At 47.3% G+C, this 15967-nt stretch overlaps 1 protein-coding gene across 17 annotated transcripts in view; it reads right to left on the reverse strand.

Annotated features, from left to right (window-relative positions):
• The window catches only part of phldb1b (pleckstrin homology-like domain, family B, member 1b), a 375430-nt gene extending 361519 nt beyond the window's left edge, over positions 1-13911 (reverse strand). For 4 of the 17 annotated variants that reach the window (XM_072593429.1, XM_072593428.1, XM_072593422.1 and 1 more), the window contains exon 1: positions 13464-13911. In XM_072593429.1, the coding sequence (XP_072449530.1) occupies positions 13464-13613 (150 nt within the window). In that variant the 5' untranslated portion in view covers positions 13614-13911. Of the gene's footprint in view, positions 1-88; positions 156-13463 lie in introns of those variants that run through there. The other 13 variants (XM_072593443.1, XM_072593431.1, XM_072593424.1 and 10 more) reach the window with 8 other exon arrangements.
• Between the last annotated feature and the right edge of the window lie 2056 nt (positions 13912-15967).

Below are 15967 nucleotides of genomic sequence, written 5' to 3' on the forward strand. Positions count from 1 at the left end.
GTGATTAAAAAGAAAAATGATTTTAACAAGTTTGAATACTGCTGTAATTAAAAACAATAAACACCATTTTTAAAGAAAAGTCAAATACCTTAAAGTGCATCAAAACCCGCTTCTTATTCTTTCTTCTCTTGCAGCTGAGTGCCAACCTATTTCCCATGTCGAGGACAGGGATACTGCTTTCCTGTTACTTACACAATGTCAGTCTAGATTTGTACCCAGGATCCACAAAACGCACGTGAACAATGGGGATAGCACAGCGACAAAACCTCAGATGGAAAGTAAACTAGAGTTCCCCACTCCACCACAGCTAGTGGAGAGCCTGCATTTCCCCAGCCTGTTCTCCAACTGCAGCTGAACTTTCCCAGGCCAGAATTCACTCTCCACCTGTTGCTGGTTCATGCCCACGCACAGCAGAAACAGAAATAATAATTTGCGATTAACGGCTTGACGGAAGGACCAGCTCAGGATGGATGGTTGGCAGAGTGTCAGATCCCCAAAGCAGTTATACGTACCCTGTAATCTGTCTCACTCCATTAACCAGATTCCTGTCACGCTGCCTAGCAGGGGCAGTTTTGAATAACATGACAACATGAGCCACTTATCCAAAGATCAGATCCGGACCTCATTCAAATCCTAATAATTCTACAAATGAGGACGTGTTATCTCGTGGACTCTTGCCCAATTGCTCCATTTTCCTGTATCTCAGTCCTACTCTCTGATTGCCAAATATTATTCTACTTATGTCAACCTGACATAACTAGGGCAGTGTGGTGCCTCAGTGGTTAACACAGCTGCCTCACAGTGCCAGGGACCTGGGTTCGATTTCAGTCTCAGGCCACTGTCTGTGTGGAGTTTGCAGTTTCTCCCGGTGTCTGCGTGGGGTTCCTCTTGGAAGAAACCAGATGTGCCGGTCAGGTGAACTGATCATACTAAATTGCCCATAGTATTCATGGATTATGTAGGTTAGATGCATTAGTCAGGGGTAAATGTGGGTTAGGGGAAGGGGTCTGGGTGGGTTGCTCTTCGGAGGGTCGGTATGGACTTGTTGGGCCGAAGGGCCTGTTTCCACACTGTAGGGACTCTAATTCTAAATATCAATCAAATTAACCTTCTAGTCATAAGAAGAAAGACTTACATTGAAATAGCTCATTTCCTGACCTCAGGACAAGAGAAAGTACTTCATGGCTAATGAATACACTTTCCGTCACTGTTGGATTGTTGGAAACACAGCAGCATTCCCAGAAACAGCGCAGTCATAAAGACCACTTCACCTGTTACTGTGTGATGATGACTGGGCCAGAGTAATGGTGCGGGGTTTGAATATCACCTGAAAGGAGCCTCAGTTTACCAAACCATCTGGAAAACTGCACTCCCGATAGAACAGCAAACCCGCAGTACTCCCCTGGAGACTTCACTTTGATAATCCCACTGCTTCAGTGAACCCACAACATTCTGAGGTGATGAGGAGAGGGCTACTCAGTGACTAGTAACATTCCAATGTACAAGCTTCTTCCTTCTCCCAATGATGAGAGCAGGAAGCCATGACAATCTCTGTCCAGTTGGAATATTCTTAAACAAAGTCGATTTGCTCATTTCCAACCAGAATGGTGCAAGACAGGGAGGAACATGCATGGAATAGGGCCACAAGCTGTGGGTGTCACTGATTGCGAAAGACAGCAAACTTCCAGTGTCATGGTCATGGCCCACCATTGACCTCAATACTCCTTTCAATCAGTCAAACTGCTATACCCCTTGAGACATGGAGTGGAGAAGACTTGCCCACCCACACCCCATGAGTGGACAAAAAAGTAAACTGCACACTTCAAAAGTTACCTTTGTTTGGCCCAGCTACAGATATTTCTTTATGTGGTTTCCTGCTGCAAACTCTGCAGCTTATAATCATTTTTGCAATGTGCAATTCACAGTTATTGAAATACCCTGAAGTGATGTTGATAAAGGCACTTGGATTATTCCCATTCGTTCTCCTCCCTCACCCATATTGTTTCCTGAGGTGAGAGCAAACGCTGGCCAAGACCCCCAGGGTAGACCTTTCCCATCATTTTGATCAAGATTTGATCCAAAACGGCACTGCCCAATCGCGGACAATAACTTGCATTTATGTGACGCCTTCAATTTCGTAAAACATTCCCAAGCACTTCACAGGAGAGTTACAAAACGAAACCTGACACGGAGCCACAGGAGAAGATACTAAGGCAGCTTTTAAGGAACACCTCGAATTGAAGAGGGAGAAGTTTGGGGGATTCAGACAGGGAATTCAAAAGCTGAGAATGTAGATGACGGAGGTGCCAATGGTGGAGTGAGCAAATCTGGTTCAAGGGACCAGAGTAAAGGAGTGACGAGGTCACAGGAATTAGAGAGTTTGGAGGTGATTACCCAGGTCAGGAAGGGTGAGGCCAAGGAATAGCTTAATATGTTGTACGTGATGCCTCACTGAGGAAGCCAATAGTTAAAGGATTGCTTCACACTGTTTATGGTAAACATGTACAATTTCAGTGATCTGAGGCGTGAATTTAAACACCAGCAGATTTTGATTAAAATAGATTTGTTCTTCAACCCTTGAAAATAAAGACAGAATTAATAAACCAGAATGAAAGGAGGGTGAGAGATTTCAGCCAAGAGATATAGGCAAGAAGGATTGTTCCCTTTAGAGCAGAGACATTGTAAATACAAGAGCTTTTGTAAATAATGAGAAACAGTCTCATGCTTTGGGATGTCCTACAAAGGTGACAGGCACTAAATAAATGCAAGTCCTTCCCTGAGATTGTCCTTTCAAAAAGCTAACAAAATACTCTCTTGAAGGGGAAGGACTTTGATATCTTTGGGCTCAGCCCAGTCCTGGGAAACAGAACACATTACACTGTGAACACAAAGTGAAAAAGGAAAGGTTTTGCATTTCTATAATGGTCTTCATTACTTCAGGGTCCACCCCAGCCCTGACAAACTGGTTTCCAACCCTATACGAAGTATGGCAAACTGCTGGAAACACAAGAATCTATGCACAGCAAGATCCCACAAGCAGCAGTGTGCTAAGTGGCCTGAATAATCCAATCCTTCAGTGATATCAATTGAGAAGTAAGTATGAACCCAGGGTACAAAATTAAAAATCACAAAACACCAGGTTATAGTCCAACAGGTTTATTTGGAAGCACTAGCTTTCAGACCTGTCCACAATCACCTGATGAAGGAGCAGTGCTCTGAAAGCTAGTGTTTCAAATAAACCTGTTGGACTTTAACCTGGTGTTGTGTGATTTTTAACTTTGCCCACCCCAGTCCAACACCGGCACCTCCACACAGGGTACCAGGGAAAACCTCCTGCTCTTCTAGCTCTTTGGTCTATTTGAGATGAAATGAATATTGTAAATCTAACCTGCAATTGTAGTTAAGGAACCTCAGCATTTGATATGCTATACTGGACAAAACTAATCTGGTCAGCGCTTTATCTCATGTCATAACTTGAAGAATTGCATTAACGTTTTACTGAATAAAGTATATTAACATCGTAGGGAAAGAGGAAGGGTCACCGGACCCGAAACATTAACTCTGGCTTCTCTTCACTGATGCTGCCAGACCTGCTAAGCTTTTCCAGCAACTTCTGTTCTTGTTTCAAATATTTCTCAATCTGTAAATAAAGACTGTGCTTTTAAAGATCATTTCCACTTCAGGTGAGGTTGTGAGGTAACATCCACAACGTCAGCAGCTTCAAGGTGTGCAGTTTCCCAGATTCCATCAAGTCAGCTAGACTTAAACATTAAACTGCTTTGCTGTAAATGAACGAAGGGTGTGACTGAGCAGCTGCTCCCACCTCAGTAACGAGTCAATTCATCGCACGGTCAGTTCCTGATCCCAGGTGTGGGATTCGGAAAAGCTCAGCCTGTTGTATATGCTCAGCTCTCTGGTGTATAACACTGGATATTCCAGCATCTCTGAAAAAAGGTCCTCTTGCATTTATATTGTTCATTCAGACAGGTTTATGGGATCTCATGACATTGCTTTCATTTGTCTATGGAATGTGGATATCTCTTGTTAGACCGGCATTTATTACCGGTCCCGAATTGCCCAGAGGGCAGTGAAAGAATAGTCATAGTCATACAGTCACAGTCACCAGAAAAAGGCCATTTGGCCCATTGTATCTGCGCCAGTCAAAGTCAACTACCTAACGAATCTAACCCATTTCCCAGCACTTGGCCAATAGCCTTGGTATTGCAAGTGTACATCTAAACCCTTCTTCAATGTTGTGAGGGTTTCCATTTCTATCACCCTCACAGGCACTGGGTTCCAGATTCCCATCACCTTCTGCATTAAAAAATGTTTACTCACTTCCCCTTACTCCCTGGTCCCTCCACCAAGGGAAAACATTGCTTCCTGTCTATGTCTTTTTTTATTATTTAACCTATTTTTCCAAACTAACCTGTTCAGAGATGGTATGACACACTTCTGGAGCAGGTGAGACTTGAATCTTGGCCTTCCTTTCCAAGGGGTGAGACACTACCACTGCACCACAAGAGAGCCCTACCTATGTCACTCATAATTTTACACATCTCAATTCTGTACATCCCTCAGTCTCCTCTGCTCCAAGGAAAACAGCCCCAGGCTGTCCAATCCCTTTTCAGAACAAAAGCTCTCCAACTCAAGTAATATCGTGATGGATACATCTCTCCTGTAACATGGATTCCCAAAGTGCACATTGTACACTCAGCCAACCACATTGCAGTGGGTCTTGAATCACAGATGGACCAGACCAGGTCAGGACGGTAGATGTACTCCCCTAATGGACATTAGTGAACCCAATGGGTTGTTAGGACACCTGCACTGGCTCCATGGTCACCATGAGGCCAGCTCTCTATTCCAGACTTCCATGAATTAAAATTCTGGCATGGTGAGATTCAAACTCATGCCCTAGAACAGTAGCCTGGGGCTCTGGATTACTAGTCGATTGACATTACCACTGGCTCCCCTCAGTTACTGAAAGGGGAAGAGAAAATTCCACCTTGTTGCCCAGGAGTGTGTGCAACCTCACAAACACATCACCAAAAATGGATGATTTGCTCATCATCATAGTCTAGTTGGTGGGATCATAAGATTGCAAGACATAGGAGCAGAATTTGTGCCATTCAGCCCATCGAGTCTGCTCCACCATTCAAGCATGGCTGATAAGTTTCTCAGCTGAAAATGTGTTGCTGGAAAAGCGCAGCAGGTCAGGCAGCATCCAAGGAACTGGAGAATCGACGTTCCGGGCATAAGCCCTTCCTGAAGAAGGGACAGGGGTCAATGTAGGGGAATGGGTCTGGGTGGGTTGTGGATCGGTGTGGACATGTTGGGCCGAAGGGCCTGTTTCCACACTGTAAGTATTCTAATCTGTTCAAATCCTTCTGCAGCCTCTCTGCCTCCTCAATGCTGCCTGTCCCTCTACCTATCGTTGTATTGTCTGCAAACTTAGCCAGAATGCCATCAGTTCCTTCATCTAGATCGCTAATGTATAAAGTGAAAATTTGTGGTCCCAGCACTGAACCTTGCAGATCATGCTGTGCACACAGGCCATATTGCCAACACTACCACAGTGGCTGCTTTTCATCAGAACTACTGGAGGCTGCAACGTGCTGCTTAGCACATCCCGTGGTGATGAAAAGTGCTATGTAAATGAAAGTCTTTCTTCTCAAGCATGACAATTGGTCGCTGAAGCAAGATGAGAGAAAGTGAGAACTGCAGATGCTGGAGATCAGAGTCGAGAGTGTGGTGCTGGAAAAGCACAGCAGGTCAGGCAGCACCCGGGGAGCAGGAGAATCGACGTTTTGAGTGCAAGCTCTCCATCAGGAATGAGGCTGAAGTAGGATGCCAACGGAGACCCTGTGCCCATCGAAGACCTCTCCACCGTTCATAGCTTCAGCAGGGAAGGGGCAAATCGAAACAAGGAAACAATCCTTCTCAAGGCAAAACATTCCATGGGAGGAATCAATGATCTGAGAGATATCCGAAACGTCGATTCTCCTGTTCCTTGGATGCTGCCTGACCTGCTGCACTTTTCCATCAACACATTTTCAGCTGAGAAACTGAGATAAGGGTAAATCTTCACCAGAATCAGTGAAGGGCTGGTGAAGCTGGCTGGAAGTCGATCACCTGCTGCAAAAAGGGAAAGGTGTTTGCAAAAAGAAAGATTTTACATCCTTCAGCAGAAAATGGAGTTGCAGGTAGCATGCTTTCTTTCATTGATCAGAGTATTGAGTACAGGAGTTGGGATGCCATGTTGCGGCTGTACAGGACTTTGGTTAGGCCACTGTTGGAATATTGCATGCAATTCTGGTCTCCTTCCCATCGGAAAGATGTTGTGAAACTTGTAAGGGTTCAGAAAAGATTTACAAGGATGTTGCCAGGATTGGAGGATTTGAGCTATAGCGAGAGGCTGAACAGGCTGGGGCTGTTTTCTCTGGAGCATCAGAGGCTAAGGGGTGACCTTATAGAAGTTTATAAAATTATGAGGGGCATGGATAGGATAAATAGGCAAAGTCTTTTCCCTGGGGTCGGGGAGTCCAGAACTAGAGGGCATAGGTTTAGGGTAAGAGGGGAAAGATATAAGAGAGACCTAAGGGGCAACTTTTTCACGCAGAGGGTGGTACGTGTATGGAATGAGCTGCCAGAGGAAGTGGTGGAGGCTGGTACAATTGCAACATTTAAGAGGCATTTGGATGGGTATATGAATAGGAAGGGTTTGGAGGGATATGGGCTGGGTGCTGGCAGGTGGGACTAGATTGGGTTGGGACAGGTTGAACCGAAGGGTCTGTTTCCATGCTGTACATCTCTATGACTCTAAAAACAGTTAAAACGCTTGAATTTCAGGGCAGCAGTGAGTGTGGCTGGTTTGGAAGTGGCAGCAGAAATTCCACAGGCATGTAAGGAATTTCAGGATGAGCTTGTCCTTTACTGAATAGTTCCAAGATTTCCAAAGGGTGATGAATGGACTATTGTCGAGCTCTGCACAGATCCATTCCAACGAGTGGGCATCCCTCCCAACTTTGACAGACCACTGACAGAGAAAAGCAAATTCCACCTTTCAGATTTTGTGCTGTTTAGTATCCTGCGAGTGAATTTAGCAGAAACCTACTCAACACTAAATGGGGTTCCTGAGTGACAATCTCCAATCTTTAACAGCATCTGCAGTTCTTTCGGTTTATTTTTATCAGAAACTGCTGGAAAAGCTCAGCCGGTCTGGTTCCATCTGTGGGGAGAAATCAGCTTTAACCTTTCAGGCTCTCCACAGACACTGCCGGACCCACTGAGCTTTTCCAGCAGTTTCTGTTTTGGTAGCTCCAAGCTTGTCCTACCACATCCGTCCCTTGCTGTGGACTCCTCATTTTTAGCTGAGGCTCGGTCAACATCGCTCTTCACTCTGAGTCTGGAAACTGTGGGTTCATCCCATTCCAGAGATGGTTGGATCTGGGTGTGAAAGGGTTAATGCTGAGGACGCCTATGAGCACCACCCACAGTGATGACATTAAATGGAACCTGTGACCAGAGCAGCTTTGGATGGTGAAGGCAGGAGACCCAAAATCAGGTGCCCCTTCACAACAATCCCTGGAACAATGTCTATCATATCAATGCAACCTAGAACTAGCATGGGAACAGGAGTAAGCCATTCAACCCCTCAAGGCTGTTCCATGTTCAATGAGATTGCCCCTCCTGTGCATCTAACCCACAGTCCTTAATAACTTGCTGAGCAAAACCCCATCTATCTCAGACTAGTTGCTAACATTGCCGCCTCGGGCGACTATCTGTGTGGAGTTTGCACATTCTCCCCGTGTCTGTGTGGGTTTCCTCCAGGTGCTCCGGTTTCCTCTCACAATCCAAAAAAATTGTGTGGTTCAGGTGAATTGGCCATGCTAAATTGCCCATAGTGTTTGGTGCATTAGTCAGGGGTAAATATAGGGTAGGGGAATGGGTCTGGGTGGGTTACTCTTTGGAGGGTCAGTATGGTCTTGTTGGGCTGAAGGGCCTGTTTCCACACTATAGGGAATCTAATCTAATCATGCAGTGGCCTATTGTTAGGGGACTGCTGTGTTGCAGTGGTAGCAACCTACCTCTAAGTCAGGAGACTTGCTGAGAAGTCACACCAGATTTATTTGAAATCACAAGCTTTCGGGGGAGCACTTCACCTGACAAAGGAGCAGCACTCCGAAAGCTTGTGATTTCAAATAAATCTCTCGGACCATAACCTGGTGTTAGTGTTCTGACCTTGTCCAACCCCAGTCCAACACTGGCACATCCACATTAACAGACCTGGGTTGAAGTCCCACCTGTTCCGGAGGTGTGTCATGGCATGGCTGAACAGATTGGCTAGAAATATCTAAAAGGAGACAGTGAGGTCTGCAGACACTGGAGATGAGAGTTGAGAGTGTGCTGCTGGAAAAGCACAGCAGGTCAGGCAGCATCCGAGGAGCAGGAAAAATCGACATTTCGGGCAGGAGCCCTTCATCAGGAATGATTTGAGAGAGGAGGAGAACTTCTTCAAGGTAGGCTTTCTGGAAAGAGGCTTTTCAGTAAGGTCAAAAGCAACTGGGAGACTCTGATGAAGTGCCCATAACGTCGATTTTCCAGCTCCTCAGATGCTGCCTGACCTGCTGTGCTTTTCCAGCACCACACTCTCAACTAAAAATATCTAACCCTGATCGTGTTAACGACTAGAGACTGTTCTACTTAGACCATTATGTGTTGTTTTCTTCTCCCACACCGGACCAAGCAGATCCCGTAGGTGTCCTGCTCTTTATGGACAACAGTGGCAGCATCCCTCATGAGGATTGCAGTGAGCTGACAAACCCAGGCAAGAGAGACCACGGTCCGATATCCACACTGATACTCCCAGTGAGACACTGGGCCCAGTCCGATATCCACATTGATACTCCCAGTGAGACACTGGACCCAGTCCCATATCCACACTGATGCTCCCAGTGCCACACTGGGCCCAGTCCCATATCCACACTGACACTCCCAGTGCCACACTGGGCCCAGTCCTATATCCACACTGATACTCCCAGTGAGACCCTGGGCCCAATCCGATATCCACACTGATACTCCCAGTGCCACACTGGGCCCAGTCTGATATCCACACTGATACTCCCAGTGACACACTGGGCCCAGTCCAATATGCACACTGATACTCCCAGTGAGACACTGGGCCCAGTCCGATATCCACACTGATACTCCCAGTGAGACACTGGGCCCAGTCTGATATCCACACTGATACTCCCAGTGCCACACTGGGCCCAGTCCCATATCTACACTGATACTCCCAGTGCCACATTGGGCCCAGTCCGATATCCACACTGATACTCCCAGTGAGACACTGGGCCCAGTCTGATATCCACACTGATACTCCCAGTGCCACACTGGGCCCAGTCCCATATCTACACTGATACTCCCAGTGAGACACTGGGCCTAGTCCGATATCCACACTGATACTCCCAGTGCCACACTGGGCCCAGTCCCATATCCACACTGATACTCCCAGTGCCACACTGGGCCCAGTCTGATATCCACACTGATACTCCCAGTGACACACTGGGCCCAGTCCCATATCCACACTGATACTCCCAGTGAGACACTGGGCCCAGTCTGATATCCACACTGATACTCCCAGTGAGACACTGGGCCCAGTCCAATATCCACACTGATACTCCCAGTGCCACACTGGGCCCAGTCTGATATCCACACTGATACTCCCAGTGCCACACTGGGCCCAGTCTGATATCCACACTGATACTCCCAGTGCCACACTGGGCCCAGTTCCATATCCATACTGATACTCCCAGTGCCACACTGGGCCTAGTCCGATATCCACACTGATACTCCCAGTGAGACACTGGGCCCAGTCCGATATCCACACTGACACTCCCAGTGCCATACTGGGCCCAGTCCGATATCCACACTGATACTCCCAGTGACACACTGGGCCCAGTCTGATATCCACGCTGATACTCCCAGTGCCACACTGGGCCCAGTCCCATATCTACACTGATACTCCCAGTGAGACACTGGGCCTAGTCCGATATCCACACTGATACTCCCAGTGCCACACTGGGCCCAGTCTGATATCCACATTGATACTCCCAGTGACACACTGGGCCCAGTCTGATATCCACACTGATACTCCCAGTGCCACACTGGGCCCAGTCCCATATCCACACTGATACTCCCAGTGCCACACTGGGCCTAGTCTGATATCCACACTGATACTCCCAGTGAGACACTGGGCCCAGTCCCATATCCACACTGCAACTCCCAGTGAGACACTGGGCCCAGTTCCATATCCACACTGATACTCCCAGTGCCACATTGGGCCCAGTCCCATATCCACACTGCAACTCCCAGTGCCACATTGGGCCCAGTCCCATATCCACACTGATACTCCCAGTGAGACACTGGGCCCAGTCCCATATCCACACTGATACTCCCAGTGCCACACTGGGCCCAGTCCCATATCCACACTGATACTCCCAGTGAGACACTGGGCCCAGTCCCATATCCACACTGATACTCCCAGTGAGACACTGGTCCTAGTCCGATATCCACACTGATACTCCCAGTGCCACACTGGGCCCAGTTCCATATCCACACTGATACTCCCAGTGAGACACTGGGCCTAGTCCGATATCCACACTACAACTCCCAGTGAGACACTGGGCCTAGTCCGATATCCACACTGATACTCCCAGTGCCACACTGGGCCCAGTTCCATATCCACACTGATACTCCCAGTGAGACACTGGGCCTAGTCCGATATCCACACTGATACTCCCAGTGCCACACTGGGCCCAGTCCGATAATCACACTGATACTCCCAGTGCCACACTGGGCCCAGTCTGATATCCACACTGATACTCCCAGTGCCACACTGGGCCCAGTCTGATATCCACACTGATACTCCCAGTGAGACACTGGGCCCAGTCTGATATCCACACTGATACTCCCAGTGCCACACTGGGCCCAGTCTGATATCCACACTGATACTCCCAGTGAGACACTGGGCCCAGTCTGATATCCACACTGATACTCCCAGTGAGACACTGGGCCCAGTCTGATATCCACACTGATACTCCCAGTGCCGCACTGGGCCCAGTCCCATATCCACACTGATACTCCCAGTGCCACACTGGGCCCAGTCAGATATCCACACTGATACTCCCAGTGAGACACTGGGCCCAGTCCCATATCCACACTGATACTCCCAGTGCCACACTGGGCCCAGTCCGATATCCACACTGATACTCCCAGTGCCACACTGGGCCCAGTCCGATATCCACACTGATACTCTCAGTCAGACACTAGGCCCGTTTCAACTGAGACCTTAAAGTGAAACCCCATCTGTCCTCCCAGGGGTGCATCAAACATGGTTATAAAGCAGGCTTATGAGGAGGCAGTGGGTGAGAGGATGAGCTAGTGAAGGCTGCTATACAAATGTAATTGCACACCACCATCTGAAGATGGAAAGGGGAGGTTTCCCCAGCATCTCAACATTTAATTAACATGCATTTCTTTACACAAACAGTTTGATCATGTATTTTCGTGCTGATTACAAGAGCTTCCTGAGTGCAAAACTAGCTGATATGTTGCTCACAGTACGACTTCAATGTCTTAACAACAACATTGCCAACTTGCATTTACGTGGTGCCTTTAATCAAATAAGACATCTGTGCAGCTTCACAAGAGTAGTAACAAAGAAAATGTTATGTTAGTCACATTAGGGGAGGAAATTAAAAGCTTTCTCAAAGAATTACATGTTAAGGAACATGTTAAAGGGGGAAAAAGTGAGGCAGAGACCTTTAAGGAGTGTATTCCAGAGATTAGACTCCAAGCAGCTGAAGACACAGGAAAGCATGTTGGCACAGTGGTTAGCACTGCTACCTCACAGCGCCAGGGACCTGGGTTTGATTCCAGCCTCGGGCGACTGTCTGTGTGGAGTTTCTCCCCATGTCTGCGTGGTTTCCTCTGAGTGCTCTGGTTTCCTCCCACAGTGCAAAGATGTGTAGGCTAGGTGGGTTAGCCATGGGGAATGCAGGGTTACAGAGGTGGGGGGGTGGGATACGCTTCAGCGGGTCAGTATGGATTGATGGGCCAAATGGCCTTCTTCCACACTGTCTGAATTCTATGACATGGCTGCCAGTGTAGAGTGATTAAAAGCTGAGCTATGCAAGAGCTCAGGATTAGAGAAGCACAGTGATACTCAAAGGACTGTAGGCCCAGAAGTGGTTACAGACATAGTGAGGGTAGACACAAAGAAGGAATTTAAATATATCAATGTCAATTTTAAAATCAAGGCACATTAGACCAGGAGTCAAACAGGTCAGTGGGCACAGGAGGGATAAGGATGGTACAGGTTACAGATTTTCAGATGAGTTCAGATTTATGGAGGGTCAAAATTGAGAAATACGGAGGCGTGGGTATCTTGTAGATAAAAGGGGATATCTGGTTGGAAGCTCCCATCAGGATTAAACAGGAGCAGGATCATCAGGACAAATCTGAAGCAAGCATGAGAATGCTGGAGAAACTCAGCAGCTCTGCAATCTGTGGACAGAACGGGAATTCTGAAGAACAGTCATACCAGAATCAAAACATTAACACTGCTTTTCCCTCGCCACAGTTTCTCCTGCACTTTCCGTGTTTGGAACAGGATAAGGAAGTTTAGCCTCAGATAGAGGGACAGACTTGATAGTGAGTGAGTGGAGTTTGTAATGGAGACTATAGACGTGGCTTTGATCTTATCGATATTTTGTTGGAGGGAATTTCTGTTGATCCTGTTCTGAATGAGGCGACCTTGAGAGAGGTAGTGAGCCAGGGCTGTCTGTCATTGTGTTTATCCTGAGTGTTTTTGAACATGGTGTCATGGAGGAGAAGCACAAGAATTAGATAAAAGAAAAGGGTTTGGGGTTGATTCCTGCGCTGGTAATAGTGGCAGGAATGGAAGGAGAAACCAGTGTGATCGCCTGTAATGATGGGAATAGAACTAAATCTGAGCTGTCTCACTCCACTAGATATTTAGCCACCAGATGGATTTTTATGACAATCTGATGACTTCACAAACACCTTTTATTTTTATTTCCAGTCCTTGTAGAAAAGGAAACTGAAATAACATTCTCCAAGTGCCACAGTGAGGTGTGTATCTCTGAATTAGTAATTCAGGAACATCGCCACCGCACTCTGTACCCATCAATTACAGCAAGTTCAATGTTATTAAATCAGCAAGAGCTGTGCTACTGGAGATTTTTTCACACTTCAAGTGGATACATAAGGAACATTTTGCAAACCCAATATTTCACTTCACAATGGCAACACTGTAAAATCCTACTGCGAGTTCACAGAACCTGTACCATAGAATTTGCAGAGACACAGAAATATTCATTATTGTGCTCTATATCGGGCTTTTCTAGCTGCACAATCAGTGAAAATTCAGTCTTTACCTTAAATCGTACTCTCTTTGCCACCTTCCTGTTGTCTAAGAGCAACACGGCTGGGAGTTGCTGGGCTGAACTGCTTGAATCGAATGTCTCATCGATCTCAGGACTGGAGATGTCCAGCAACCCCTGACTTGGCTGTGTCTTCTCCTTCATACTTCTTGTGGCCCTCAGTCCTGGGAATAAGTCAGGAGTGCTCCTGAGGCACCGATAACCATACCGACTGCCTCAGGAAGATGTGTCTGGAGTCAAAATAAAGCTGCCCTGAGGCAGTGTTCTCTCCTCCTGCTCCTTCCTTTCTCTCTCAGTCGGAGATTTGTGTTCTGTTGCAACAGTCAGGAACAGTGTGAGCTTTTCAGGACGAAAAGACACAAGGATAAAACATTCGGAACTCTCTCCGTGAGCTGACAAGGGCTACAGTCGTTCCCTCCCGAGGCAGCCTGTCCGAGGTAACAGTGCGATGCAAAAGGAAATCTTCCTCCTGCCTTTATGCTGTGATGTAGCAGGAGCCAACACACAGAGATTCCAAGATCCCACCTACACTCCCCCGTAAACTAAACACACGGCTTCCTGACTGAAAGGAGGGACAAAGTTACAAACATCCAACCTCCCCCCCAACCCCCACCCTCCACGCCCCCACCCCACAACAAAAGATAAGGAAAAGGCAGATCAGGAAAGCAGGGAGCTGGGAATACATTCACTTGCCTTTCACCTTTGAATGATTCCCTTTGCTTCTCTGTTCCCTGACACTTGCTGGGGTACAGTTTGACAACTCTCAGTCTCACATCCAAGTGAGCACTGCCTCATGCACAGGTCCACGCCACAGTCACCTTCTGCACAGCAAACTCCCACAATAGCAACAATATCAATAACTAGATCTTTGGTATTGTGATGCTGCTTCGAGGATACACAATATAATGGTCAGAATGCCAGGGACAACTCCCTCACTCTTTTTGGATTTAAACCATGAGATCTTTTATGTTCACCTTAAACAGCAGATTGGACCCTGATTTATCCAGTGGCCAACTCCTTCAACTGTGCAGCTGCCCCTAATGTGGTGCTTGAAACACATCTCAGCGACAGAGGCTATACTCAAGATCAGTGTTTCTCAACCTTTCCATATTCAATACCCCCTTCTTATCCTTGAAATCATGTAACGCCCCCAAATCACCAAAGTCATGGGTATTACCTTATCACGATGATTTTAAGATGCTCAGACAAGTGGCAAAATTTGATTGACTAATTAGCTGTAATGTGCATTCATTCTGCCACCCAGTAGAACAGTTGAAAAGCTACATTTCGTCTTCCTAGAAACGACACGAGTTCGGTGATATTGATCTCGGCAGTAGAATCAGTGCCGACTGCGAACAAGTTCAAATGGTTTGCCATTCACAGAGAAGACTATCAATAATAGCGCAGCAACCAATCAGAGCGCACGCCTCCATGGGTGCGGGGAAAATAACAGACTCGTGTTATGTGACTATCCATCTGCACACAGCAACGTCCTTCGAGGACACGGCAGTCTTCCAAGTGATTGGTAAGCTCTCTACAAAGTCGTTCAGTGTCCCTTGCCACCCCCTTTGACTTCAACACCCACCAAAGGAAGGCAAATGCCCCTCAGGGGGCGCTTCTGCCCCCGTTGAGAAACACTGCCCTAGTTCAATCACTCCAATACAGAATGGTGGTGTCCTCTGTCCACGGTCCCAAAACTCAATCAGCAAGCCAGTGGTCACTTGTCATAATGTCAGAAATCAGGCAGCCCACACTGAGCACAGCAAGATCCCACAAGCAGCGATGGCGATGACCGGACAATGTGTTTTCACAATGGTCACTTGAAGGGTTACTAACCACGAGACAGCTATTCTCCATCACAATCCAACTTTCAAAAGATTTTCTGCATGTCCCCTCTGCCCAGCTTCTGAAGTGTTGTCGTTCCCACGTTTTCCCGGACATTTAGCAAAACCTGCCTGGGAGCAGCGAATCCTGCTGCACAGAGGCGTCATCCACTAGTGATGTCCTTGGCGATTATCAGTCCGTAGCTTGTTTTGTCTAGTACTTTGGACACCCCTCTCTCTCTCTCTCTCTCCATCTCTATCTCTCTCAGGGTTGGTTTTTCAAAGCAAACACTGAAATAATAGAAATGAAAGGCATTCAGGATGCCTCGACTCATTCCCCCTCTCTCCCTGAGACCAGCCCTGAGCTGCGCTGGCTGGGAGCGTTACTCCTGAGTCAAGTGATCAACACTTGAATTGAAACATGGTGGACCGAACTCAAGATTTGAGGGTACCCCTTGGCCCGCTCCCTTAACCCTCCCCCCTTCAATAACGCAATGACGGTGCAGTCTCTCCAAGTCGATTTCCACCGCGATTTCTGTGGGCTGGGGAAACGCTAGGGGCTCCCTCTACTTTTCGCAGGGGGAGACCATGGCTTGGTTTCCTCTGTTCCATCTCCCATCTTCTCTGTCAATGGTTTCACCTTGTTTCCATGAGAATGATGCACTTCCATCATGA

Source organism: Chiloscyllium punctatum, chromosome 23, assembly GCF_047496795.1.
Source record: "Chiloscyllium punctatum isolate Juve2018m chromosome 23, sChiPun1.3, whole genome shotgun sequence".
NCBI lineage: Eukaryota > Metazoa > Chordata > Chondrichthyes > Orectolobiformes > Hemiscylliidae > Chiloscyllium > Chiloscyllium punctatum.